At 42.2% G+C, this 26,338-nt stretch overlaps 8 protein-coding genes across 13 annotated transcripts; 4 read left to right on the top strand and 4 right to left on the bottom strand.

Annotated features, from left to right (window-relative positions):
* Positions 1-407: 407 nt before the first annotated feature.
* Positions 408-1,987, bottom strand: LOC111595924 (RNA-binding protein 34). The gene is made up of 3 exons (XM_023309877.2): positions 1,483-1,987; positions 1,037-1,426; positions 408-981 (listed from the first exon to the last, which is right to left on the bottom strand). The coding sequence occupies exons 1-3, from the start codon at positions 1,910-1,912 to the stop codon at positions 491-493; spliced, it is 1,311 nt and encodes a 436-aa protein (XP_023165645.2). The 5' UTR covers positions 1,913-1,987; the 3' UTR covers positions 408-490.
* An 81-nt stretch (positions 1,988-2,068) lies between these two features.
* LOC111595927 lies at positions 2,069-3,059 on the top strand. The gene is made up of 2 exons (XM_023309885.2): positions 2,069-2,376; positions 2,439-3,059. Exons 1-2 carry the CDS (start codon positions 2,164-2,166, stop codon positions 2,904-2,906), a joined length of 681 nt encoding a protein of 226 aa, XP_023165653.1. The 5' UTR covers positions 2,069-2,163; the 3' UTR covers positions 2,907-3,059.
* Positions 3,060-3,182: 123 nt separating this feature from the next.
* On the top strand, positions 3,183-4,463 carry LOC111595926 (aprataxin and PNK-like factor). 3 transcript variants are annotated; one of them, XM_023309882.2, is made up of 3 exons: positions 3,183-3,799; positions 3,865-4,028; positions 4,076-4,463. In XM_023309882.2, exons 1-3 carry the CDS (start codon positions 3,276-3,278, stop codon positions 4,303-4,305), a joined length of 918 nt encoding a protein of 305 aa, XP_023165650.2. In that variant the 5' UTR covers positions 3,183-3,275; the 3' UTR covers positions 4,306-4,463. The 3 variants fall into 3 exon arrangements, with proteins under 3 accessions (XP_023165650.2, XP_023165651.2, XP_023165652.2); XM_023309883.2 differs by having other exon boundaries at positions 4,114-4,180; XM_023309884.2 differs by having other exon boundaries at positions 3,185-3,799; positions 4,090-4,155.
* A 51-nt stretch (positions 4,464-4,514) lies between these two features.
* Positions 4,515-8,039, top strand: LOC111595925 (transcription initiation factor IIA subunit 1). 3 transcript variants are annotated; one of them, XM_023309878.2, is made up of 7 exons: positions 4,515-4,646; positions 5,796-5,999; positions 6,305-6,313; positions 6,377-6,739; positions 6,791-6,998; positions 7,059-7,303; positions 7,363-8,039. In XM_023309878.2, the coding sequence occupies exons 1-7, from the start codon at positions 4,623-4,625 to the stop codon at positions 7,468-7,470; spliced, it is 1,161 nt and encodes a 386-aa protein (XP_023165646.1). In that variant the 5' UTR covers positions 4,515-4,622; the 3' UTR covers positions 7,471-8,039. The 3 variants fall into 3 exon arrangements, with proteins under 3 accessions (XP_023165646.1, XP_023165649.1, XP_023165648.1); XM_023309881.2 differs by lacking the exon at positions 6,305-6,313; XM_023309880.2 differs by lacking the exon at positions 6,305-6,313 and having other exon boundaries at positions 5,796-6,008.
* A 576-nt stretch (positions 8,040-8,615) lies between these two features.
* LOC111595923 (zinc finger MYM-type protein 4) lies at positions 8,616-16,095 on the bottom strand. Its single transcript, XM_023309876.2, has 12 exons — positions 15,808-16,095; positions 14,406-15,417; positions 14,069-14,338; positions 13,922-13,975; positions 11,889-13,729; positions 10,384-11,444; positions 9,932-10,323; positions 9,745-9,870; positions 9,559-9,680; positions 9,365-9,494; positions 9,205-9,304; positions 8,616-9,138 (listed from the first exon to the last, which is right to left on the bottom strand). The coding sequence occupies exons 2-12, from the start codon at positions 15,352-15,354 to the stop codon at positions 8,964-8,966; spliced, it is 5,220 nt and encodes a 1,739-aa protein (XP_023165644.2). The 5' UTR covers positions 15,355-15,417; positions 15,808-16,095; the 3' UTR covers positions 8,616-8,963.
* Positions 16,096-16,466: 371 nt separating this feature from the next.
* On the bottom strand, positions 16,467-17,594 carry LOC111595901. 2 transcript variants are annotated; one of them, XM_023309841.2, is made up of 3 exons: positions 16,982-17,594; positions 16,810-16,911; positions 16,467-16,751 (listed from the first exon to the last, which is right to left on the bottom strand). In XM_023309841.2, exons 1-3 carry the CDS (start codon positions 17,573-17,575, stop codon positions 16,593-16,595), a joined length of 855 nt encoding a protein of 284 aa, XP_023165609.2. In that variant the 5' UTR covers positions 17,576-17,594; the 3' UTR covers positions 16,467-16,592. The 2 variants fall into 2 exon arrangements, with proteins under 2 accessions (XP_023165609.2, XP_030080597.1); XM_030224737.1 differs by having other exon boundaries at positions 16,671-16,751; positions 16,810-16,901.
* Positions 17,595-17,751: 157 nt separating this feature from the next.
* On the top strand, positions 17,752-19,379 carry LOC111595900. The gene is made up of 2 exons (XM_023309840.2): positions 17,752-18,217; positions 18,273-19,379. The coding sequence occupies exons 1-2, from the start codon at positions 17,759-17,761 to the stop codon at positions 19,110-19,112; spliced, it is 1,299 nt and encodes a 432-aa protein (XP_023165608.2). The 5' UTR covers positions 17,752-17,758; the 3' UTR covers positions 19,113-19,379.
* A 75-nt stretch (positions 19,380-19,454) lies between these two features.
* LOC111595899 lies at positions 19,455-26,305 on the bottom strand. Its single transcript, XM_030224805.1, has 6 exons — positions 25,842-26,305; positions 25,506-25,742; positions 25,049-25,340; positions 22,363-23,841; positions 20,719-22,298; positions 19,455-20,649 (listed from the first exon to the last, which is right to left on the bottom strand). Exons 1-6 carry the CDS (start codon positions 26,040-26,042, stop codon positions 19,843-19,845), a joined length of 4,596 nt encoding a protein of 1,531 aa, XP_030080665.1. The 5' UTR covers positions 26,043-26,305; the 3' UTR covers positions 19,455-19,842.
* Positions 26,306-26,338: the final 33 nt, after the last annotated feature.

The raw sequence follows: 26,338 nt of genomic DNA, 5'->3' as shown, positions 1-26,338 counted from the left end.
GACAAGCTCATTGCTGTGGCTACTAGATATAGTTACATTCAATTGTACAGACGCTGTACAACAGTCTTCTTACAGTATTATTGGTCGTATTCATAATTTGATGTAAGATGTTACATAACGATACCTGTGTCTAACATATTGCTCAATTGTTTGAATATCGCTTTACTGTTTCTACTGTATCGCACAATATTCACCCGATAGTTTTTGGGACGTCACTAAAATTCTTCGTTTCGTTTCATTGACAGAATTTATTGTTTATCAAGTCACGACTATTACACACCCTGTAATTTATTTCAGCAATCATGACTGACTTATGATGATTGTAAGTTAAAAGTCAACTATAAAAAACTTGTTAAAAAATTAATATTTTTAGCAATCAAAGAAAATCAAAAACAAAAAATATTGGTTTGGGTATCACTAAAATATTTACAAAAATGATTAAAATATGAATTCAAATCAAAATTGGGCGTTCCTAAATAATTGATGCAGTTCATTTACTGGTAATTGGCGCTATTTTCTTCGCAAGCGCATTCATTTGACTATTCGTTTTCTTTTTTGGCTTCTTGTTCTTTTTGATTGCATCAACCTTAACACCTCGATATTCAGATTTCTTTTTTCCAGCTGCGGACTTGGCGGGCTCTTGAGCTTTTGCCTTTTCTTTCCTTTCCCTTTTGTCTATACGCTTCTTAGCTCCTGCCGCATTTAGCTTTAATTTGGACTTAGATTGCGGCCCCGCTGCGGCAGCAGCAGAATCGCGTGCCTGCTTGGCTCCCAGTTTCTTCAGCGAATAGCGTTCCACATGTATCGGTCTATCATCCAAGAGGGTCTCATTGAGTTCCAGTGCTAGGCCAACAGCATCTGGCTTTTGGAAGCAAACATACGCCACACCCTTGCAGCCCTTCTCGCCGTCTTGAAGGCAGCGGATGTAGTCAATTTCGCCACAGCTGGAGAATATCTCTCGCAGCTTCTGCTCACTGGCCGCTGCAAGCAATGTTGATTAAATAAAGAAAACAATATTTCTTAAAAAATTACGTACAGTATTTTAGATTGCCTACAAATACGGTTCGCTTGACGTCGCCATCGCTGAATGCTTGATCATTGCCAGAAGCTTCGACTCCACCTTTGGACTTCGCTGCCGGCGTAACACGCAAGTGATTCTCCTTAAATTCCATACCATTTAACGCCAGCGCTTTTAGAGCTATCTCTGGACTGCTCAGTACCACGTAGGCATTCAAGGATCCTGCTCCCTTGCGCTGCTTGTGTTTGAACAGCTGTTTGCCACCAGCCGTACGTAGGCGAATTGATTGGACGGTTCCAAAAGGCTGCAGCAGGCGCACAAGTTGAACCCGTTTCGTATTTATGGGCAGATTCCCAACAAATATGGTCGCTGCTTCGGCGGCAGGATCTCGTTCTCGTTTCACCTCATCTAAAACATTTAGAAGTTGTGAAAGTTGATGGTATTGGTTAAATTTAAATTCTTACCTTCATCCTCATCATCTTTCTTATTTTTATTTTTCCCTTTCAGTTTTTTGGTCTTCTTCGTAGCTGATTTTGCTTCTGGTAAACTCGTGCTCTTTTCGTCGAATATCTCTGTTTTTGGCGGCGCTTTCGCTTTTAAATTAGATTTGTTTTCTACTGTATCGCCTATTAATTTTTTCTGCTGTTTCTTTAGTTTTTGTGCCTGTTTCTTAGCCTTTTTCTTCTCGATCTTGGCCAAATCAGATACAGATAAATTCTTTGGGCCCTCTTTTGCCTCCTCTAAAGCCGCATCCTTTTTGGCGGTTTTCGCCTTTTTTGGTTTCTTTAACTTCGTTGCCTTTTTGATTATTTTGCTTTTCTCTGCAACATCAACCAGCTTTTCTTGATGTTTTAAGTCATCATTGCTCTTTAATTTATTTTTGGCCGATTTCATTTCGATTCACTAAAACTTCACGTGTTGTATTCGTTGAGTGTTGGAAGATGTTAAAATCAGACTTGTTTGGTACTCATGTTATTATCGTGATTTTGTTATACATCGGTATCGACAATACATATTTAGAAGAAAAAAACAGTGTAGGGTAATGTCTTAATCGACTGCCATCCATTTTTATCAACCTCCACTAAGCGGTTTGTTATTACCATCTCTATTCGACTTGTTATTCTCGTAAATTTTGTTAATGAACTATGAAGAGATATAAGCAAAAACTGCGAGAAGTCTGGCTCCAAATGCCCGAATTTAGACCGTGGCTACGACGAGATCCCGAGGACTCATACAGAGCACGTTGTCGATTCTGCAAATGTGGAGTAAATACAAAGATATGCGACTTGCGCGCTCATGCGCTTACAAAGAAACACAAAAAAATGAATCCTGCAGCTGCAGCAAAAAGAAATGACTCGGTAAGCATAGGTTTAGGAAAGCAATCAGATCTGCGACTAATTTTTCATTATTTTATCAACAGAGCAATGACGATGACACTTCTTCTTTGGACCACCACATGGACTACAAACCCAGCAAAGTTACAGAAGCCAAACGCTTTAAAACACATACTGAGGACAGTAAAAACAATATTAAACTGTCTCCAGTAAAAACAGAGAAGAGAGCCAGTAATGGACCAGACTATGAGGCCATTATAGAGAGTCTAGCGTTATATGAGCCGGAACAAATATTGTTCTCCAATGGGTCCACCACACATTCTGACGATCAAGTAGAGAATCCTGCACCCACAGCAAGCATAGATGAGGAAAGCATCACAAATGCTGTTACCCTTGCCGTCAAGAATCTTAAGGATTCATCACAAATATTTGGCGACTTTGTGGCTGATCGACTGCGACAATTATCATGCAAAACATCGGAAAATACCAAGGACAAGATAATGCAGGTGCTTTTGGAAGCTGCTGCACTAGACAGAACAACCAATTGCAACTGACACAGCGGATATTTTATTAGTGTATATGTATAATAATTTGAATAAATCTCACAATCAGCCTTAAGTACAAAAGAATTACTTGATTGACGGTTTATTAATGTAAATGAACATAATTAATATCAATAACAAGGGCACATAATATAATTTTAAACATAAAGATAATTTTAATTGTGTTCCTTTTTTAATACTACGCATCCAAGCGAGTTAAAAAATCTTTCAAAATAATGCGGTTTGTTGATTTACAGAGGCAACCGCGTATATCGAAATATCGAGTATTAGTTCTTAGCATAAAACCGATAACACTAAAGATCCGATCAATAGCGTTGTGAAATAGGAATTAATTTATTTAGATTTTTTTGCATTGTTGACATGAGCGCGAGCGAGGAGGAAATCTTGGAGAATATCTCAATCATAAATAATGACACAGAAAATAAACCAGAGACTACAGAAGCAGCTAAACGGAAGTTTTCCAACGACCAACAAGCCAGTGCGGATACTAGTGCAATAAATAAGCGCAGGAAATCTGAGGACAATGAAGACGTGGGATCTAGCGATAAAGTAACTGTAAAAACGGAAGTTCTAGACGAAATGGAGTCCTCCAGTAATAACATTCCAGTGACTATCAAAAAAGAGCCAGGTGAAGATCATGATGTTTCAGCTGCCGTCGACGTCAGTGACGTCCCCACGACAAGCACTAGTTCCAGCGCCTCATCAACTATTGTAATAAAAACGGAAGCAAGCAACGATGATCCATCTGTGAAAACGGATGTAGCTAGCAGTTCCACAGTTGTGAAGACAGAACCAAACAGTAACACTCAGTCGGCGATAGCAGATAGCTCAGTCTCATCCAGCACGCTAAGACCATCCTGTCGCTTTGGTATAAAGTGCTACAGGTAATTAAAGATCATATCTCTTTTTTATGACTGTTAAAAGTTAATATCGTCATTTTAACATTTAGACGCAATCTGGCTCATCGGCGTACAGAAGCACATCCAGGGGATTCGGATTACAGGCGTCCTAGTTTCCCAACACCACCTCTGGGCACACCGGCCTGTCCCTTTGGAAACTTATGTTATCGCCGGAATCCTATACATTTTCAACAGTATTCGCATCCATCAGATTGTAAGTAATATACAATGTTCGAGCCAGATTGCTAAAAGGCAGCTTAGTCAATTCCGCCCAGAATATAAAAAACCGTTTGCGGCAGCGGCGCACCCAGGCGAATTCCAATGGGAGAACAGATGAACACTCTGATTTGGAATCAGACGAGGAGGATCCATTTCACGTACAGGGAGAATCTGATTTGGATTATAAGCCAGATGCGGATATCGACGATGACGACGATGATGATGATCTCGAATTTAATAGCGAGCGTCAGAGTTGTGATATATATGATTAGTATATTTTGAAAATTGTTGGTAATGTTAATAACATATTAAATGTAAACTTTCTCTGTTGTCTATCTAACTGAATATATATCAGTGTTGTCACAACATAGCAGTCTGGCAACGTCGTATTTGGTTTTTATCGAAACGCAAGATACGGGCATACTGATTGGTCGTGTTTTTACTTCGTATCTTCGTCACATCTGTGTGTGTCAGACGAGACGCATTTTTTCTTAATTGTAATTTTTAAAAGTTTTACGTCCATTACAGTGTTCAATTTGGTAAAGAGTAAGCACAAAAAGGTCTCAAACTGGCGGAGAAAAAAGTACAGATGGCATTATGCCAAACATCAGTGGTAAGCTATATGCACATAGTTCAATTTACTGTAAATGTACAATAGACATATGTATTTATTACAACAAAGTTGAACTCTATAAAACAAAATGTACACTACAAAAATGTACATAGAATATGCGGTGTTTACTCAGTTATTAAGAATTTTGGGTTTAATAATAATTTATAACCTGTGACATATGGAACCATACAAATGGTTGACCTCAAAAGTGAAAGTTTCCCCTTCTGTGCCCTTCCAGATGTCAAGAACGTGAGTTGCCTTATGCCTGCGGCGGCGGCGGCCTGTCTGCCGCTTTGTGTGTGTGTGTGTTTGTTTGTATCTATATGCGAATGCGGCGTGTTGAAGGATTCGCATACATGTTGGTGTATGTGCGTTTGACCAATCATATGTTTGCGATTGACGCCTTAACCCATGCATTTGAAATAGCTTAGATACTGTGTTTATATACTATTAACAGTTTGTTTTATTATCAGCATAAAATTTCTTATCTTAGCTTCGATAGTAACCACAATTACGTGTCGCATCTCTTTGTATGTACGATGTCTGCAGATACAATAAATGTGAGAAAGTATGTAGTAGAAGCAGCGGCCATACTTGCACTCAAAAATAGCACTTGAATTATAATGCATACATACAGACAAACACATGCACATATACATATACATATACACATATGTATATATATATATATATATATATATATATGCATATGCAAGTTGCAGTGTGAATAATAATTGAGGCTTTTCGAATGAACTCCCAATTGAATTGTTTTAATATAGAATCGCCAAACGCAGGACATTTCATACGAATAAGAGGCTACCCGGCATTGCGCGTGTTCATTACACATATGTTGCAACTTTCCAGCTGACTGCATTTCATATAACTGACCTTAATTTATGTTCAATTTACAGGTTACACACGCTAATGCAAATAAATTGAATAAGTAGTTTACTCATTGCAGCGGGTTTTCTAAGAACTTGAACTAATCCTTATCTATTAAGCTGATGGGTTAGTCAGTACTGAGTGTTCAGTATATATAGATTATTTCGGAAAGTTGAGAACGGAAGTCGATGCTTGATCAATACTTTAAATTTATAAATTATTTTGTTATTGTTGATTAACCAAACTGTTTCATTTCAATTGTGACAGCTGAAAGTGTATCATGCCGTCATTGAGGATGTCATTAACAATGTGCGCGATGCCTTTCTGGATGAGGGCGTCGACGAGCAGGTGCTGCAGGAGATGAAACAGATATGGCGCAATAAGCTATTAGCAAGTAAGGCGGTTGAATTGAATCCCGAACCCGGCGAGCCAGGCCACCACCCACCGCCCATTGTGGCCAACAATCCAAAGGTAAGCAAGGTGTGTGTCTCGTTGCCAGGGCCTTCGACGGATGTGTAGCTTGTTTGTCCATTTTACAATAGTTAATATGTGTGTAGACCTAATCGTACATATTTGTGTTGCATACATCGTGTTTGACGCCAAATATAACTTTACTTTGTTGCTTTTTTCTCTCTCTCTCTGTCTCTCCAATTTCAACAATTGATCGCGCCCATCAACATTATGTATACGAACACCGACTGCTGCTTTATGTATATGTAACTGCTATCATCACACAACACACATACACACACACTCGCCCACATACTTTGCTGCAGAGCTCCAAGGTAATGCAGTATTTAGCACTCGCCCGCATAGCTTTTTAGACTAATTATTTTTCTCTTTGACAGGCTGCAAATGCCAAGGCCAAAAAGGCCGCCGCCGCTGCGGCTGCCTCACAGCAAAGCAACGGTGGTGGCTCCACCGCCGGCAGCATCAACAGCAGCACAGACAGCAATAAGCTGGTATCGCCATCGATTGCAGGCAAATCAGGAAATGCCGTTGCCGCAGCTGGCAGCGGTATGAAGAATGGTATTGGTGCCATTAAACAGGAGGTCACATCACAGAATCCACCGCCTCTGCATCCCACAGGTGGTGCGACAATGTTGCAGAAGCAGCAAGCAGCGGCTGGAGGTGGTGGCTCGACATCCAGCGGGCAGACGCCCATCCCAATTGTCGCCCAATTAGATCCCAATCGCATTATGCCTGTTAATGTGAGCATTCTCAAATTGTAAGAAAACTTTATTAAAACAAATGCCTTGCAGATAACGTTGCCTTCGCCACCGGGCTCAACAAATCCGGAATCTCGTGTGCTCACCATACAGGTGCCGGCATCCGCACTGCAGGAGAATCAGCTTACCCAGATATTGACCGCTCATCTCATTTCATCGATTATGTCATTGCCTACCACGTTAGCCTCATCCGTGCTGCAACAGCACGTGAATGCCGCGCTCAGCAATGCCAATCATCAGAGTAAGACAGCTACGCCGGATCTCAACAGGACGTCTTTAATAATTTAAGTTTATTTTGTAGAAAATTTGGCTATTGCCAAGCAACTAGACGGCGCCTTAGACTCCTCAGAGGAGGATGAGAGCGAGGAGAGTGACGACAACATAGACAATGATGATGATGATGATCTAGACAAAGATGATGACGATGATGCGGAGCACGAGGACGCTGCCGAAGAAGAGCCGTTGAATAGCGAGGATGATGTCACTGACGAGGATTCGGCTGAAGTGTTTGACACAGATAACGTTATTGTGTGCCAGTATGATAAAGTAAGAGAATAACTAATTTTATAAATAACGGTATTTATCAACTAATTTTATTTTTATAGATCACACGCTCGCGCAACAAATGGAAATTCTATCTCAAGGATGGCATTATGAATATGCGCGGCAAAGATTACGTATTTCAGAAATCTAACGGCGATGCCGAATGGTAATCGACCAGGACCGACAACAAGCATAGTGTGAAAATCCATCAGATAACAATTATCAAAACTAACAAACAAATAAAAGACAAACGAAATGCCTCACAGTGCGCCTTTAAATACGTAAATAGCACCCCCAATCCACACACAAATTCATGCATACATACAAACACACCCAAACACACACACAAATATATTTATATAAATATATAAATATATCCATACACGTACATACACCTCATGACCAAACGATGTCCAACAAAGGCAGCTAAAGTGCAATGCCCTTTAACCACGTTGCCAGGCCGGGCATATAAAATTGTATCTAATATTAGTTTCGACTATTTGTATTGATTGCGTCAAGTTGAGTTGTGTTTCATTTAAACAATTTGTAATCGTAATATCTATGTATTAATTACACTGCTCCGCATATTATTGTCAATAAAATGAAACTTTGTAAGGAAACAATTACTAGGATTTGCATAAGGACCATTACGATATATAAATGTATGTAATAAGAAGACACACCGACGCAGCACTTAGATTGTTCGATTTTATGATGGATGTGTCAAATTAAAAAAAAATAGACAGTAGCTTTATGCATTCAGAGTGCAAGAGCCTTATGAATATATTGCATGATAAAAACGAAATATTTATATCAAGTCGAACCAAATCAAAGCAATAAAAACTACACAAATTCTTAAGAAATCATACAGTTTATAGATTGTAAAATATATGTATATGTATCGTATATTTAAAATTACTTTTTTTAATTAAGGAGTACAGCATTTTACAATTAAAACACTTAGAACAACAGCTCATAATTGGCTTATTGTTTATGTTCATGCTCTATGTACACTGCAACGTCATAGTATCTGTTTTAAATGTTTATAGATAATATATATTCAATGTACATACGGCTCGCCGCACGCTCCAATCGTACCGCTGCCTCAAGGACTGAAATTTGATTACTTAAGCACACTCCCTACCAGTTAACACTAAACAATCTAATTAAATGACTTAATTGCAATCGTCATCGCTGTGGTCTTACGTATCTAAAACTAAACAAAATGTGTATTTGAAATAATCAGTTGCCAAATTATTAAATGATGTTGATTCGTTCGTTTTTTTTTTTTTGAAGATTGAGATAAAGTTCAAATTTAAATTCATAATCTATACAGAGCCTAATATTGCGCTACTCTCAGGGCACAACTTTTTATAGTACGTAAAAACAATTTATGTTAATTTAGATATATATATATCTATTAGTGTTTATATATATGTATAAGTATAACTTTACTTATACAACACAACTATGATTTTTTCAACGATTGGAGTCGTGGAGAGGCGCTCATCTCTTAGTTTAGTTGTATTGGTTATGTTGGTGTTTTGCCCGCAAATAATCTTGTGCTAAGCACCAAAGGTTCGTAGTCCTTAAATGTCATTATAAAATGAGCTTATTCACATACTACAAATCGTATGTGCGTCCGTGTGTGCATAATTACACATTAAGTTGTCAATAGCGCTATATTGATTTCTTTGACCATTTTAACGCGATGCAGCATACGCTGTAGTGCATCCTGGCTGAGCGCTTGCGTTGAATACCAAACGGGCGAATCGGGTACACAGGATCGTTCCGGTTGCAAATAGAACACATCATTACGCGTTTTTACACTCTCTGGGCTATAATTTGAAAAATTACAATTAGTACTAATATTTTATATTAAAACAAAAATATTTTTAACGTACCATTTGGATAGATAAAATTCGTACAGACGTACAGGACAGCGTAATGGATTCTCTTCGTTCTCTTGCTGCTCATAAACCTTTTTCTTGCGCGGATTGGCATCTGTAAGAGATAATATAATTATATTATCTATTTTATTTATTATATAAATATGTTACTTACCCAAACCTGCCTGCGGTGGATAGAATCGCAAGAGCACATTTCGTGTGCCGGGCACCTTCGAGTTTTGCGATGAACGTTTCCAATGCTTCATAATGTGCGAAAACGATAATTGCATATGCTCCTCAACAGTCTGTAGGAAGTGTACAAATTGTAAATAAATCATTTGATATAAACCCAATGAAGGAAGTCCTTACAGTTAGATTAAAATGCTTAGTATTAAAGAACATCAGCGTACTGAGCAGCACATGGGGCGAATGGGCGCCTAGTTGTTTGCACTCCCACAAATGCTCCTCCTCCACGCGTGTGACAATGTATTCTGTGGGAATATAAATAAACCGGTTATACTTTGCTGTACTACACATGACTGTTATAAAACGTACGCGAATCATTGTAAAGCACAGAAAATTTGCGTGCCACCTCATCGAGGCATTCCGTAAAACGTTCATAATACGGATCATAGAATATATTGTCAATGCGTCCATTAACATAAAGGTATTGCTGAATGCCTGTATAAAAACAAAGAGTGTTAGCAATTGCTATAGACATTAGAACCTGGTTTATATTTACCCAGTACAAGATAATATATTGTATCCGGCGCATACTCCGTGCCATTGGGCTTGCGCACCTCCTTAACAAACAGACAGAGCGAATAGTTAAGCTCGTCCGCAGTCATTTGCAGCAGTTCCGTCTTGAAAGGTCGCCTGCGCATCGAGCTCTTCTCGATATCCGCATTCTTGGTCATCACCCATTGCTTCCAGGCATTGACACCGAATGTGTATTTGAGGAACATTTGTGCATCGGGCTTCTCCTGCGGCTGCTGCGCCTGCTGTGACTGTTGCTGCAGGGCCGAGTGATCCATTTCGCTGCCGCGCTGTCTTTTAACCGGCGATCGACTATTCCGTGACGGAGAGTCCATCACGGCGATGGTGCCACTGCCACGTTTACGACCTCGCGGAGACCTAAAGGAAATTAAAGTCATAAGCATTTAAAATAATGTTTAGGTAATATATAGTTCTTACATGTGATGTTGGTCCAGATGATGCACGCCCATTTGACCCATATCATGTCCCATCGGAGATTGACTCGTTATCGTGTTGGCCGTCATTGTTGATTCAAGATCAACGGTTGTTGTCTGATGCGGATTTTCAAAGTCACCTGTGGCCATTTTGAGGGCAATCTGGAGCATATCATCGCCATAGTGATTATGACTGGCGACGTTAACGTCCACAACCTGTTGTTGCTGTTGTTGTTGTTGCTGCTGCTGTTGCTCCAGGCTATTTTGATATTGCAGGGTGACCAGACCAGGATCCGGTTTTATTTCATTGTCCGAATCGGAGTCTGATTCATGTTTTTCTTCAGCCACCATTTCAGCCATCATCAGCAATTCAGCCTCCAGTGGGTCCTCAGGCATTTTATCCTGTATCTTCTTAATTTCCTTTAAAATGCCAGCTGCGGTGTTTCGTGTCGTGGGGATAAAGATTGGCACCGGTATAGGCAGGGGAATGGGCACCGGCACCGGGAATGGCGCAGAATACATATACATCGGTTGCGGTACGAATATAGGCACAGGTACGGGTATTAGTACCTTGTTCGAATAATCTTTTTCGGTCTGGGTGGCGCAATCTCGCATGGACGGCGTTACTTGAGCGCTTATCGAAACAGTCATGGGCTTGCAGCTGATATTTACATTACGAACCGCCTTTGGATACGGAGGAACAGTGATGATCTTTGTTTCCGTTATTGCCGCTGGGAAATCGGTGCTAGGAGTGCTTATGTTGCGCCGCAATGGCTGCGTATTCAATGGCGGCGAAGGCGACCGTGCAACAGAATAATCTACATGCTTGCGCGGACGACCGCGACCACGGACTTCCCCCAATGACGATGAGGACGACGTAATGCTCACCGACAACGGTGGTGGCGAGTCCGCCTTACGACCACGCTTGCGTCGCACCGTTACACTGCCAATACGTGCCTCGGTTTCGCCGCTGGCCAGAGATTGAACGGTTGAAATTACGGGCACAACGGTTCCGCCAGCTGATTTCTTATTTAAGCCACCAGAGGCATTATTTTTTAGGCCGGACTGCAAAGAGATTGATTAAAATACTTTAGTATATTTGGAATAAGGCTATCTTAAAACATACTTTCCACTTAAGACGCATTCTTAACTCTTGTACGAAAATTAGTAACGAATTGGTAAAGCGCGTAAAGGATTTAAGAACTACACGAGTAACAACGTTGCCACATCGCGTAAAAAAACAACCTGATCAATTCAGATGGGATAATTAAAAAAATACAAACTAAAATTGGATACACTGATCTTCTGGCAATCTATATGGAATCCACTTTTTACATTCAAAAATACAATGTTAGTTTTAAATTAAAATATTTCATCTGGCCCGCTCAATATTCTTTCAACATTTCATAGCACTACTAAAATGCGACTATCGCAGAAAGGGTGCTATCGATAACAGATTTTTTAAGTGTGCATTAAGGATCAAGTTTAAAGTTGCAGTAAAACACTTACCGGCTGTTGTGACAACTTCAATTTGACCCGCTTGGGCAATCCGGTGGGGAAGGGTGCTCCATTTTTGTTGCTGCCACGAGCTTGTGAGGTGGATAGATGCTGCTGCTGCTGCGCCTTACTAGCTGACGTTGACGGCAAATCGCTATCCAAAGTAAGGGGCGTACGGGCGAACTGATTTTGAAACTGCATTACGCACTGATATGTACAAAAGTTGCGCATTGATGCATCCGACATGGTCAGATGGTATTGCGGGGTGCTTGTATTGCTGCAATTGTCGCACTTAGTGACAGCGCGTGCCGAAATATTACAGCTAACGCCATGCATAGTCAGACAGTTTATGGAACAAGTGAGCGTCTCCTGATCGCTTTGCTGTTTATAGATCATATCAAAATTATATTTCTTGACCTTGCACCACTGACAGGAGACAATGTGTCGATTGACAATGATGTACACATTAATGCAGATGCGTGAGCAGAACATTTTCGGCGTCTGCTGATCATTACTGTAAATTGTGTACGCATCGGCGCTCTTTCGCTCAAAGTACTTGCAGCACATGGAGCACGGATCGGCATTGACATTGCTGACAAATTTGAAAGCTGAAAAACAGGGATTCGAGCAGAAGTAGTGCTCTTTATCGTCCAACAGCATCTCTACGCGCACTGGCTTCTCGTTGTTGCAAACGCCACACATGTCTGTGCGCAACTTTTTCTTGGGATTGCACATATTGTCATAACGCCTCAGACACACTTGCGAGCAAAAGTCCTTGAACTGATCCTTGTCACCGACGGGCGCCAGGAATCCCTCCTGCCCGCTACTAATGTCCTTCTGACAGCAACTGCAAGTCTTCAGTCCCTTTTTGTACGTATTAAGACAAGCCGCGCAGCAGAACTGACGCACCTCGAAGCCAAATCGCACACAGTATTTCCCCAGAGCTATGGAGCTCACCTCCTGTTTGCAGGTCTCACAGTTACCACCAAAGGAACGCTGATAGCTACCCAGACACACCTCGTTGCAAAAGTCCATTGTCTCCCAAATAAGCTGTTTGTCGCCCACGTTGACCTCCTGCTGACAATCAGCGCAACGCCGTCTAAAGCTTTCAATGCGATCGAGACGCGCTGCCTCCGCTTCGGTATTGGTGCGTGCGACCACATTTGATTCGGGCTTCTTGCTGGGTGAGCGTATGGTGGTGGCGCCAATGTTTCGCACGCGTATCGAATGACGCTTCAGCTTGTATTTCTCCGGCTCTTCGGCATTTAAGAGATTGAAGCAATCGTCGTTGCATATGTAGAACGTATCCTGCTCTTGTCTGAGAAAGTATTTGCAATTTGCCTCCTCTTTGCACTGCAGGCAGGCGTGCTTCTTCTCCGTTACACCGGCGTCTATTGCATCACCTTCAGTAGGCTCAGCAGCTGCTGCCTCTGTATTCACACTTGTATCGTCATCAACGGCAGCTCCACTGGTGGCTTCCTGACTAACCTCTTCGACCAAAAACTTCTTGCGCCGCAAAAAGTATTTACCCGGTTCCGCAGCTAAGAATGCATCACAACACGACTGATCGCACAAATACTCGAAAGTGCCTCCGGCTGCAGTTGTTTCAGCTGCCGCCGTCTCTTCGGCATTCTCATCTGCAGGCTCTTCGCTGTGTTTGAAGCGATAAACGCAGGTCTTTTCGTTGTCGCATTGTTTACATTTTTGTGTGCTGCCCACAATCCAAACGATGATTATCTTGGCAGTTCCTCCTGCTTCATCTTCCGCGGTTCCTGACGCTTCGTGACTGGGCTCATCAGCTTCCTGGGCATCCGTTTCGGGAGTGTCCTCATCGTCATTAGCCGCAGTATTCGCTGGATAACGCAAAGAATTTGATTATATAATTTGTTTATCGTTTGCCAATATAATAAAATTAAGCATTATAGCTTCAATCTATGAGGTTCCCTTTGAGGCCACCAACATTTGATTCATGCATTACTTGAATTTCTGAAAGTCGCATAGAAAGCTAGACCGAATGAGTTTTTAGAAGTGTTTGTAACGCTCACCTTCAGCACATTCTGAAACATCAGCTCCAGCTGGCTTATCAGCCAGAGCCTCTGCTGCTCAAATGGAGGATTAAATAAGAGCACACAGAGAGCAAACGACAGCTTAGCTTAACATTTAAATTACATTTACTTAATTAATTTAATTACCGTTTGCCGATTCTGATAAGTCGTCCGTTGGTGCATTTACACTAGTGGCCGCATCATCCTTATCGCTTTGTGCTTCTGTTGCATCTTCAACTTCATTGGCAGGTGATTTTGCTCCAGACAGCGTTTGCTCAGCGGCTTCTTCCTCCTCGGCTGCCTTTTCAGCATTTTCACGGGCCAATTCCTTTTCGGCTTCGGTTACTTCCGTTTCAGGATCGTCCGGTATGAGACAAACATCAGATTCCTCAGGCTCCAGCACATTCTCGACAGTATCTGTGTAATTGAGCAAAATATTAAAATATAGTATTTCAAATTTTATTCAAATATAAACTACACTTACCATCTCCATGCTCTGCTTCAGCAGCTTCTTCTAATTGCTCTGCTTCACCTGCTTCATCTTGTTGCTCAGCACTTTCATCGGCTGCTTCATCTTGTTGTTCGCCTTCGGCTGCATCTTCATTTTGCTCTGCCTCGGCATCATCATCTTCATGTGTTGATAGATTGTCCGTGACTGCTGAAGCATCTTGATTATGTTCTTCTGTTCTATCAACTTCGTCTCTGCCCTCAGAGGGCGTATCTTCAATAGCCTTATCGCCCGCATCGGCTTCTTCAGCGGCTGCATGCTGGGAGTCGCCGCCTTCGGACCGCATTTCAACATCATCAGCATCCCCAGCTGCTACTTCGGGTGCAGCTTCCGTTACAGCATCACCTTCGGCCTCGCCATCGTCCACTTCCATTGCTTCATTGTAGGCGGGTGCACCATCGACAGCATCTCTTTCGGCCACTTCTTTGTCTTCTTCTACATTTTCAAAGGCATCATGTTGCTGCTGAGCATCTGCTTCAGCACTGGAATCGATATTGTAATGCTCCTGCTCCTCATCCGCTGCAGCTGGCTCCACATCTTGTTCCGGCGCATCCTCATTGCTCGGATCTGTTGCGCTGGGTGCTGCATCCAACTCTTCACTATCTTTAGTTATAAGATTTTGATCATTCTTTGTGCTAGCATCAGTTTTCTCTTGTGATTGTCCTTCGTCCGTGTCCAAGGAACCCTCTGATATCTGCTCAAAATCGTCATCATCGCCTGTTGCTGGCACCGAAGGTGGCTTTTCAGCTATGTCGCCATCAGCACCAACATTTTCCACAGGTGATGGTGATGCTGGGGTATCCTGCAGGGCTGCTGTTGTTTCAGCTTTCTCCCTGGAATTGTCCTCCTCTAACTTGGACGTTTCTGATTCAGGTCTTGCGCTGGAATCAGCGCCAAAAGAGTCGAGACTGGATATTTCCTCCATGTTGTATTAATTGATGAATGAATCGTGTACAAACTTTTAAGCGGGCAGATACCGAACCATCAACTGTAAAAGAATAAAGTTGAAAACGAATATTTTATCATTTTATTCATGATTAAATGTATTTTCCCTTATTGTTTTTATGTATATATGTGGACAATGTATGTTAGCCCCCATTGACGTTTCGCGCGCATTTCACCCCCAATGCATATCGATAGACGTATGACTGCGATATGTATCGAACGCACTACGAGGGCCTCGCACCACACCGCCTAAAATGTGTACAAAGTCACTAACACAGACACACACACACACAACACAAGCATAATGATGTGGTGTACAGTGCACAAGAAAACAAAACATGCGCCACAAAAAAGAAAGAAAAACAAATAGTATATAACTTCTTAGGCACCTAATGCAAACCACTAATTAAAGCATTAAACACATTGCAATTACTTTATGTCTGCTGCACAGTGGGAAATGTAGTTGCGTTCAGGCGATTGCGCCGTTTACTATATCTGTATAAGAGATCCGACGTCGGCAACGAAAATCCAAATAGCAAATCATTAACTGCCTTTCATTGCTGTAATAAACGAACAACACTTTTCCAGGTTTTTTTTTTTTGCACGTGCACTAGCTTAGAAATTTGTTTACACGGTTTGCAATTTGCTATTTATATTTTTCAAGCACTGTAACACTGTAACACCCGGAAAAATGCTGTACGAAAACCACAAGTTGAGGACCAGATAGGGATGGCTAAATATATCGATAGTAACTACTCGATAGCTTGCTGCATGTGCATCATTTTGAACTGAAATTGTTTGTTCGCTCGAAAAATTTTAGCTCAGTTATAGGTAAACTATTATATAAACAATATTTTATTATAGCTCATTTTAAAAAGAAGGGATAACTAGGCATTTAATATAAGTATTAATTTCCATTACGAAGGTATAAATATATGTAAAAATATTTTACTGGTTCTCTTAAAAACAATGTGTCGATAACAAAAAAAAACGTAATTTTATTGGCTGTATAACAAATATTCTCAGATTAATATAACAGGGCTGCCATTAAGCTGATCTCTTAGGAATATGTTAAAAAAAATACCAATAGCCTGTTTTATTACACTGATTATTTTGTCATATGCGAATTTACATAGCTATGTTAGCTTGAAAACTTAGGCTGTCAAATAATTTAGGCAAACGAACATTTACCGTTTGCGTTCAAATTTAATATTCATATCAATATGTATGTATGAATCCTTCGGCGTCGAGAAGCACGCTGGGAAAGTATTTGATTATCTTAATGAAATGTGGAAAATGAAGCGAATTTCTAAAAATTAAATTATGTTCTTTCTGGTATTCCTGTATTAGTTTAATTATTTCGTTTGTGGGTAGCGCCTGCATAAAGTAAATTCATTATTATTAATTGTAATTTTATAACATATATAGAATATACCTGGGTGGCTAGCCAGTATTGGATGACGTAGTTAAATGCGTACGTTTGCAATTGTATAATTCCGGGTTCGTTTTTAAGCTCCGCTGCATGTTCTAAAATTTTCTGAAGAAGTTTCGAAAATATCGAGTTCCACTCGATTAGGGAGAAATTCAAAAATGTACGGAAAACTTACGGTTATGCAACAATTTTCGAGATCATAAATATTATGGCGAAATGCCAGATCGTAGGCCGGTAATATGCCCGCCAATGGCCACGTAACATTCTTTAGCTCTTCCGAAAACTTGACCAGAAAGTCGGGCAGATTATATGCACAGGACAATATGAATACATCCCCAATGATGAGCAGATCAATTCGCTCCGCTGTCAGCTCAAATGTGTAAATGAATTCCAAAAAAACTTCCACACTCTCTGGCGAAACGCCATTTATCTGCAATATCCCGTTCCAGTGCTTGTTTTGAAAAATATCATGTTCGAGTTTCTCAGAAGCGGTTGCCAGAAATAGTCGATGGCATTTAAATTTCTTATAACATGTGCTGCTGGCTTCATCGACACCATTCGGATTCTTTGCTACGTGCACCTCGCAATCGGCATCAATGCCGTTCCGCAAATAGTCGAGGCGACGCTTCTTGGTCGAGGGTATATCTTGGGCAAGAGGAGACTTCGCCCGTGCGGTAGATGAGGATGTGCTTGCAGCTTCATCTGCGGCCGGCGATGAACTCGATCCCAAAACTGCAACACGAGTATCTAAGTTGGGAGATTTTGACATTTTAAACCAACAATTTAAGCAAGCTTTAGGCAAAAAGCTAACAAATCAAACCTACAAACAGGCGACAATAAAGGAAAAGAGTCGAATTTGAAAATGGGAAAAAGTCTGTTACTTCTATGATTCCCAGGAGTCATCGGTTCTAGTACCAAATTTATGTATTGTATCAAATTTTCAAATATGTAAATGATGTTTTGCAAGTTACGTCGTTTGGAATTGCTCCGCTCTGGACAATTTTCGGATTGTGAGCTGAAAGTTTGGTATTCTGGTAAATCAATGAATTGCTGCTGCCGCCAATTCAAATGCCACAAGCTTTTGTTAGCCTCCGCCTCGGAGGAGTTCGAGCGCATGTTCCGCGAAATGGACTTCAACAAAAAACAGCTGGTGATCAATGTGAATGACGCCAAGCCCGATGCATACGAAACTCTGTTGCTCTATATATACACATACGAGATATATAATGACATCAAGATCGACATATTCCCAGATCTCATCTACTTGGCCACCAAATACAAGATGCCCGACTTTGTGGATGGCTACATTAGCAAATTCATCAACAAGGATTGGCCCATGTGCACAGTGCTGAAAATGTTTCAGCTGGCCAACGAGCACAATCGCCCGGCCATGTTGAAGCTCGTGGGAAAGGTAATGCTAATTATTCGCTAAGCATTCATTCTCATAATCTTCAGCTCCGTTGCAGAAAATGGTGCCAATGGCTCGAAAGCTGATCGCTGATAATACTTTTCTGATCTTTAACATTAAGGAGCTGCATGCCCTGATGTTGATTTTGCAAAATGCAGACACCATTTCCGATAGGGATTTGCTGCTGGCACTGAAGAGATATCAGATACACAACAATTTGTATTACACAAATATGTGCTCCTTTCAACAATTTGTCAATGTGACGCGTCTATTTGGCAATCTGCTCTTTGCATCGGACGGCACTTTGGCCATAAAAGATGAGACCGAGACTGAAGCAGCAGCACCATCATCAGCAGCAGTTGTAGCGTCATCATCATCATCATCATCAGCAGCAGCATTACGTCCATCTGCAGCGGTAGAAGCACCAGCAGTTAGAGCATCATCAGTAAGAGCAGCATCATCAGTAAGAGAATCATCAGTAAGAGCTGCATCATCAGTAAGAGCATCATCAGTAAGAGCAGCATCATCAGTAAGAGCAGCATCGTCAGTAAGAGCAGCAGCAGAAGAAAATTCGCAAACCGAACTAGAACCAGCTGAAGCAGAATCATTAAGCAATTTGAATCCAGTTAAACAGGAACCAGATCAACAAAAATTACAAACAGAAGTAAGAAATGTACGAGAGTCAACGCTGACAGAGAATAAGAAGGAGTCTGATACACCAAGATTACTATCATTAGTTAAGGAAGGAGAACTAGAGGAAGTACGTCGATTATCAATGCCACATGAAAATAAAGCTGCTTCATCATCACTGAATAGCAAACAAAAAAAAATGAAAGCTTCGCCAAGGGAAAGGCGAACTTCGTCTCGAACATCACATCGAAATTATAATCCAAATTAGTTCCATATTCCTCTTCTATTGACTATTGTAGTATATGCATATGGCACATTGCGTTCCGCTGCATGAATCGCACGAACCAAGCAGAAGTTCAGCGAATACGTGATATTGCTAGTTCAAAAAAGTATCTGGTTCGGTTCACAGCTCCAATAAACGCATTTTCCATCGTTTACTCAAGCGCATAGCTTAAAGAAAAGTGGGAGGGGAACCATTAGGAACATTATCGATATAGGAATAACTTTTATACATTAACTTTAATTGAAACGCTTAAAGATTAGTTACTATATCAATAGAATACACAATATTAATTGAATGAAAACGATCCAACGCAACAAATCTTATATGAATAGATCAACTAACTAGACTGCTTTTCCGTGGTTAACAGTTGATCTGATGGACTTAAATCTAAACGTGATTGAAACATAATGGCTGGCGTCGGATGGATGGAACCCTATGATGCGGTCACGCGAAGCGCATCCAGGGAATCCGTGTCTGAATCCGAGTCCTCATCTTCAAGCGGTCTCTCACTCTTGACCATGCTGTGTAAGGGCTTAACGCATAGGAAGTCTTCGTTGTCCAGCTTAACGTCCTCGTCAGACATGGGCTGTTGATGTGCTTCTTCATATTCACAATCAGCGTCATATTCGTCTGTCTCTTCCTCCTCATCAGCATCCTCCTCTTCTTTCTCTTTATCCTTATCGTGTTCTTCTTCTGACGCTGCAAAAAGTAAACCCTATGATGCACTCACAGGCTGCGCATCCAAGGGAGTCATGGTGACATCCGATTCTTTATCAGCGACGGTGTCCACATTTTTGATCATCCCGTGCATTGGCTTTACGCATAGGAAGTCCTCACTGTCCAGCACAACATCCTCATCATCCGGTAACACTTCATCTGGTTCTTCTTTGAATTCAAAGTCAACATCGTCTTCATCTTCCTCCTCCGCCTCCTCTTCCTCCTCAGCTTCTTCCTCCTCTTCCTCTTCCCCGGACTCCTCTTCTTTTTGTTCTGCCAATTGTTCAACAACATTGCTCTGCTCCTGGTTATTTGTAGTTGCCGCTAAAGGATTCTCGGTATTGGGTTGCGAGTTATTCTCTAGCGGCTCCCGTTTTGCAGTTATTGAGTCCTTGACATGGTTAATGTTGAGACCCGTCTCCTTGGTCTCAAACTTACATGCGACCGCAATGCGCAGATTGACAATCAGCGAGAAGAGCTTGACCGTGGGCCCCACTTTGAGCTTAAAGTAGGTGGCCAAATCTTTTCGTCCCATCATTAATAACGCGCGCCCATCGATTTCTTCGTCGAAAAGCATTTTCGCAATGCTGGAGGATTTAAGCGCCCGCTCGACAAACTCATAGACATCCCAGTTGGTCCAGTAGAGCGGATTACTTCTCAGCTGCGTCATATCAAAGTCGCTGTTCCTTTGCCAAAGGCGATAATTGCGTGCAAGCTGGGGTCCATATTCGGTCACAATGGTCTTGGCTATAGCTAAGCAGCGCGGATTGACTTCGTCCGGCTCAGCTGGGGCTGGTGTCTGGTTCTGAATTTCCATGGGTATCGGCGTGGGCGCATCGCGCCTTAAGTTGGCCGAGTCCGAGTCCAAGCTTACTCGTGGTGTGTCCGCCTTTTCGATTGTCTTCGCTTTGGCCGCCGCAGACTTCGAGTTGGTATTCAATTGCGTTACTGAAATGGGCGAGGGATCCATCACAACCTGTGCCTGAGGGGGTGGTGACTGCGATGATGATGACGATGACGACGACGACGACGATGATGATGATGATAGCGATAGTGGCTGACACTGCGCTATTGGTGAATTGGCTCGCTTGATATGCTCGGGTAGGACTCGCGGCGGCTTCACCGTCTTGGCACGCCACTGGCGCCAGTTGTCCGGTGCATAGGGACAGCAGTCGCGCAGAGCGTGCATATTGAGGTTGAAGCGTTTGGCATTGCCAAAGCCACGACAGCCTGGCACATCGCAGGGCATCTGTGGGGGACTCTGCTTGAAGCTGGGCGGAGCTTCCAGCTCATGTGAGGTAGCTTCACACCAACCAATCGGATGCAGATCAGGACTATCATCCTCCAGCCAAAAACAGTATTCCGCTGGCCAGCAATCCAGATGCAATTGAATGCGATAGCCCTTGCGTGTCATCACGGTCGCTGGACGTATCAGGCAGGGGTTACGTTGATCGACTACTTCGAGTTTCATGCGTGCCTGAAACTCCATGGGTTCGCGTGGCTTGAATAAACCCACGGGCGCTACAATGCCTCCCGTTTCCTCAATATAGCTGGCCCAGTTGAACGTAAGATTCTGATAGTCAGGCGGCACGATCAGCTGCTGGCGACCCTCATGCCAGCCGCAGGGATGGATGTAGGGCGAGTTAATATGCACCCAAAAGTCGTAGCAATCGTCCCAGCCGTCGAAATGTATGCGTATACGCTCATCCAGTATATCCGCTACGGTGGCCACACAAATCTTGCCCGTATCATTCAAATCCTCCGCCTCCAGATGCATGCCCACAGAGAAGTCATTAATCTGCACATGATTGGATGTATTAAGATGGGTGAAGAGTAATGAGGGCGCTGCTTTGGCATTCGTCTTGACCAGATAGCGATACCAATTAAAACGATCCGAGGAATAACCCTTGGGCGCTTGGAGTACACGCGACGTGCGTTCGCACCAGCCTGGCGGAAAAATGTCCATCGAATCAGCGTTGACCCAAAAATCATACATACTGGAATAGCCATCGAAGTTGAGCTTCAAGCGATAGCCACACACTTCGACAATGGTGCACACACAGAATAGCGAACAATTTTCCGGATCGATGGCCTCCAGTTTCATGCCCCGCTTAAAGCAATTGGGATTAATGGGAAACGGATTTGGGAAGAGATGTATTGGCGCCGCACCGCCATTGCCTTTCATTTTGAGATATTCAGTCCAGCGAAAAGGTGGCTTCGATTCGTTCGATCTAGGCTCACGATGGCGTTCTTTTTCGCGCTGTTGCTGCAGCAGTTTATGATTATGAAGCTGTGGCTGCTGATATTGTGGTTGCTGCTGCTGTTGCTGCTGCTGTAGATGACCATTAGTTGCCTTTGGTTCCATGCGACTTATTTTACTTTCGCTGGCAGCGCTGGGCGGATTGAGTTGGCGACGTTTGTGAACGCGTCGCACACAGGCAGTCGAGCAAAATCCTGCAATAAAGAATCAAATATTAGCCCACGGGCACAATTTGGTTAGATTATGGAGTTGACTCACTCGGTGCTAGAAAATCAGAGGCGGGTCCATGGCAATTGCAACGTGAGCACAAGTAGAGCAACGGATCGCTGCTGCTGTTCGGTCTTCGCACAGGTCGATCTATGAGCGCCCTCTCAAAGTAACTGGCTGGACCGCGACGAGGCTCACAGCGTTCTGCCAGTTGCAGCATATTGAAGCGATTCAGCTCGAAGCGCATCTTGGAGTTCTGGAGCATGCTTGGCTGTCGTTCCCGCCAGCGCAGCATGCCGAAATTCTGTTGCATGCTCCGCTTAAAGGTGTTTAATGCAAAGGAAACATTGGGCTCGACACTTTTGCTTTGCAGTTGTGCAATGGGCGTTACCGTGAGGATGCCCGATTTCGGAGTGTTGTTGGTGCACACGGACGAGGGCGAGCTGTTGTCCACATGCTCATCGCAACGCAGCGACTTTTCAAACTCTTCTTTTGACACTGGCAATGTTTCAGCTTTGACAATGTTGATGACGGGGCCATTGCCCAATTGCTTTGTTTCCAGCGGCTGCTGTTTGGGTTGTTTGGGCTCCTCCGGTTTACTGCATGGCACAATGATCATTTCCACATCGCTGCTGCAGCTGCTCGCAATGCTGCTACGACTGGCTGTGGAGTTTTTTCTCGAAGTTGGAACTGAAATTGTTGGTGTTGGTGTTGCTGCTTGCTGCAGCCTTTGTTGCTGTTGCAGCCTTTGCTGTGGTTGCTGTTGCTGTTGCTGTTGCTGTTGCTGCTTCTGCTTTTGTTCTGCCTCCTTTTCCTCCTCGCTGTCATCGTCATCTATGGTTATGGTCTCTATATGAGTTGGCTGCTCCACCACGTCCACTTCCTTGGCCATAATCGCCACCGAATGCCGTCGCTCTGTTGCATTACTTTGTATCAAAATAATTGTCGCATTGTCCTCATTGCTCGCTAACGATTTGGAGCGCTGCAACTTGGGTGATCCCTGCTGCTCACTTGGCTGACTTAGTTTTGGGATTGGTGTTAATGGTGTTGCTGCAGGCATTATTGCTGCTATTGCTGGTGTAAGTTGCGGGGCCGGAGTCACGGGCACAATCACAGTCAGTGGACTTGGTTGTACTTTCATAATTTTGGTGCCGTTCATGGGAGCTGCGGGCAGCGGTGTAATCTTGATCTCTGGCAAAGCGTTGTTGGCCATGGCCAGTGATGTGGGCATCGATGTGGGCACCAGCGGCGGCATGGGAGGGTTCGTTGCCGTTGGCATGGAGCTGGACCCAATGCCCGGAGCTAGCCTAGAATTGAAATTGTTGCTGATGTTGTTGTTGTTAGTATTTTGACTGCTGCCGTTGCCACAATTGGTCTTCAGTGGTTTGGTCAGGACAAGCGCACCGGAGTTAGCCTGTGCCTGTACCTGACCAAATTTCAAGCGTATTTTCTCCACGGCCGCCTTGCTCAATATAACCGGAGTTTGCTTTTTTGATAGCAACGAAATTTGGGCTGGAGCAGCGGCGGCAGCTGAAAGCAGAAAACAGAAACCAAATTAACATTATACAATAAATTTATATAAGCATAAAGGAAAAGTGTGTTTACGTTTGCTTGCATACGCAATATATATAAATATATATGTACACATAAATATATAATATAATATATTATAAATATATATACATATAAATATAAATATATATATACATATATATATCAGTTTATATACTGTGATACAAATTATTGTTTTTGGTTGTTGTTGTTGTTGGTGATTTTGATAATGTTGAGTCACTTGAGAAAGGCAAGGCATCCAAATATTTGTTAAAATAAGTTGAAATTTGAAAGTTTTAAGCGTTGTCCTCGCTGCACTTTTCTCATACAATATACAAATTTTATGATTTCTTCACTCGCTCGCTTGGGGCAGCTGCAGCTGCAAAAACCTGATCATCGTCATAGACGATGTGCACGCCCGCCCGCAACTTTTGCATATATATATACATATATGTATATATAAACACATTCATGTCGAACACACATAACGTTGATAAAAAATACCAACAACAATAACAAGAAGAAACAGAACAAGAACAACAGCAGCAAAATGAAACAATTTAAGTATTATATTTACAAGTGACTTTTAGCCTCATCAAAAAAAAAACTGCCACATAAAAGTTTGTGACATCAGCTTAAAACCAGAAAACGAATTTCAGTTAAATCATTTGTCAATCGATTTAATAAAAACAGCAAAAGCAACAGCCACAACAATAACATATAATGAAAAACGTGAGCTATACAAATCTGAAAATAGCCACATGAATCTTATTTTCGTACTCAAACTAATTAATATTATGAAACAGAGAAACAAAATTGTAAAGTCGTTAAGTGAGAGCAGCAACGCTGGTTAAGTAGATAGCTACAATGATAATAGCAACAACAACAAGTAGTAATATGTGTATAATAGTAATATTAAAAGACTACACACACTCGCACACACACACATACACACATATGCACACAGAAATTTATTTCAACGCGGCCAGCGACAACAAACTAAATGAGCGACTCGCAGCAAATGAAATGGATTGAAAGGCAAAACCGAAATCGAATCGGAACGAAGCAGCAGCGGCAGCAACAGCATAGAAGACAACACAAACAATTGCATACATTGAGTTAAGCTATATGACGATCGAACTTCAAATCTTAATCTACCTTACATAAGTGCTAAAATGTAACTTACCAGTTTTGAGCGAACCTTTGGCAGCCACCATATTTATCAATTGCGTCTGAGTAGAGACTGCAGATGTTACTGATGATTGACACTGGCTATTGGGAATGGCACCATCTTGCTGTTGTTGCAGTTGTTGTTGTTGTTGCTGTTGCAGTTGTAGTTGTTGTTGTAGCTGTTGTTGTTGTAACTGTTGTTGTTGTAGCTGTTGTTGTAGTTGCTGCTGTTGTTGTAGTAGTAGTTGTTGTTGTTGTTGCTTCTGTTGCTGCTGCTGTTGCTGCTGCTGCAGCTTCTGCTGTTGCTGCAGCTTATGCTGCTGCTTCTGGTATTGCTTCTGCTGCTGATGAAGCTTATACTCCTGCTGCTGCTGCTTGAGTTGCTGCTGCTGCAGCTTAAGCTGCTGCTGCTGCTGTTTGAGCTGCTGCTGCTGCTGCTTGAGCTGCTGTTGCTGCATTGGAATGGTAGTCACAGTGGTACCAGATCGTATGAACACAGGCGGCGGTGGCTGTGACTGTGGACGAGCTTGTGTGGGTACTAAAGCCTGCACATTGGTCTTGGTGCAAGTGGGATTGAGCAGAGTTTTGGGCGTCAATATGGAGAGTAGCGAACTGGCATTCCCACTGGTTCCAGTGCTAACCAGTTGTATGAGGGGCGGCACTGGTGCTGTTAAATTAGTATTGTGATTAAAATTTGTTTTGAACGGCTTCTGTACCATATTTATTGGCATTAATTTCGTTTTAATAGCAGGCGATGCATTATTGTTAATATTTTTACTAATTTTATTGTTAAAATTGTAAGTATTGTTGTTGTTGCAGTTGTTTTTGTTGCTATAGTTGTTAATTGATATATTACAGGGTTTGGCTGGCTTTGGGGCAATGGGCACGAAACGCATCTCCTCGGGCTGCTTGACCGTGCCCGTTGCTTTGTTACTGAATGATTTTACGGGCGACATCGTCTTGGGCACTTCTCGTTTGGGATTTGCAGTGCCCACATTGGCGGGCAACATTATTATTTCTAATTTTTAGTTTTTTAACTTAAAGGTTTCTCTTTGATTGGAAGCACCAACACTGATATTTGGCTGTTTATTTCAAAACTTTTGTTTAAAGTCAACTCAAATGGCGTCTTTTTTACACTTTTCAACTGCAGGCAAGACAATTCGTACGTTGCCGCACAAGTTTTGGCATTTTATTCAATCACTACACCTTTGCCTACACATTTGGTATTTTTTTTCGCGTTTAATTATTTGCTTTAGCTAAATATGTATATTCTTTTGCTAAAATATTTATTTGAGCTTAAAACTTT

The sequence above is a fragment of the Drosophila hydei genome, unplaced genomic scaffold, assembly GCF_003285905.1.
Source record: "Drosophila hydei strain 15085-1641.00,03,60 unplaced genomic scaffold, DhydRS2 tig00008119-arrow-pilon, whole genome shotgun sequence".
NCBI lineage: Eukaryota > Metazoa > Arthropoda > Insecta > Diptera > Drosophilidae > Drosophila > Drosophila hydei.
Note: the sequence above shows the minus strand (reverse complement) of the source record. Positions and strands in the feature narration are given on the sequence as shown.

Coding starts and splice junctions, on each gene's coding strand:
- LOC111595924 (XM_023309877.2), bottom strand. CDS start 1,912: ATGAAATCGGCCAAAAATAAATTAAAGAGCAATGATGACTTAAAACAT. Junction 1,427..1,482: donor GAAAGATGATGAGGATGAAG/GTAAGAATTTAA, acceptor TAAATGTTTTAG/ATGAGGTGAAACGAGAACGA. Junction 982..1,036: donor TGTAGGCAATCTAAAATACT/GTACGTAATTTT, acceptor CATTGCTTGCAG/CGGCCAGTGAGCAGAAGCTG.
- LOC111595927 (XM_023309885.2), top strand. CDS start 2,164: ATGAAGAGATATAAGCAAAAACTGCGAGAAGTCTGGCTCCAAATGCCC. Junction 2,377..2,438: donor CAGCAAAAAGAAATGACTCG/GTAAGCATAGGT, acceptor TTTTATCAACAG/AGCAATGACGATGACACTTC.
- LOC111595926 (XM_023309882.2), top strand. CDS start 3,276: ATGAGCGCGAGCGAGGAGGAAATCTTGGAGAATATCTCAATCATAAAT. Junction 3,800..3,864: donor TTTGGTATAAAGTGCTACAG/GTAATTAAAGAT, acceptor TTTAACATTTAG/ACGCAATCTGGCTCATCGGC. Junction 4,029..4,075: donor GTATTCGCATCCATCAGATT/GTAAGTAATATA, acceptor AAGGCAGCTTAG/TCAATTCCGCCCAGAATATA.
- LOC111595925 (XM_023309878.2), top strand. CDS start 4,623: ATGGCATTATGCCAAACATCAGTG. Junction 6,740..6,790: donor ATCGCATTATGCCTGTTAAT/GTGAGCATTCTC, acceptor AATGCCTTGCAG/ATAACGTTGCCTTCGCCACC. Junction 7,304..7,362: donor TTGTGTGCCAGTATGATAAA/GTAAGAGAATAA, acceptor TTATTTTTATAG/ATCACACGCTCGCGCAACAA.
- LOC111595923 (XM_023309876.2), bottom strand. CDS start 15,354: ATGGAGGAAATATCCAGTCTCGACTCTTTTGGCGCTGATTCCAGCGCA. Junction 9,681..9,744: donor TGTGCTTTACAATGATTCGC/GTACGTTTTATA, acceptor ATATTCCCACAG/AATACATTGTCACACGCGTG. Junction 9,305..9,364: donor TCCACCGCAGGCAGGTTTGG/GTAAGTAACATA, acceptor TATCTCTTACAG/ATGCCAATCCGCGCAAGAAA.
- LOC111595901 (XM_023309841.2), bottom strand. CDS start 17,575: ATGTCAAAATCTCCCAACTTAGATACTCGTGTTGCAGTTTTGGGATCG. Junction 16,912..16,981: donor TCGAAAATTGTTGCATAACC/GTAAGTTTTCCG, acceptor AAACTTCTTCAG/AAAATTTTAGAACATGCAGC. Junction 16,752..16,809: donor AATACTGGCTAGCCACCCAG/GTATATTCTATA, acceptor TACTTTATGCAG/GCGCTACCCACAAACGAAAT.
- LOC111595900 (XM_023309840.2), top strand. CDS start 17,759: ATGATGTTTTGCAAGTTACGTCGTTTGGAATTGCTCCGCTCTGGACAA. Junction 18,218..18,272: donor TGTTGAAGCTCGTGGGAAAG/GTAATGCTAATT, acceptor GCTCCGTTGCAG/AAAATGGTGCCAATGGCTCG.
- LOC111595899 (XM_030224805.1), bottom strand. CDS start 26,042: ATGTTGCCCGCCAATGTGGGCACTGCAAATCCCAAACGAGAAGTGCCC. Junction 22,299..22,362: donor CTCTGATTTTCTAGCACCGA/GTGAGTCAACTC, acceptor TCTTTATTGCAG/GATTTTGCTCGACTGCCTGT. Junction 20,650..20,718: donor AAAAGGCGGACACACCACGA/GTAAGCTTGGAC, acceptor ATGGAAATTCAG/AACCAGACACCAGCCCCAGC.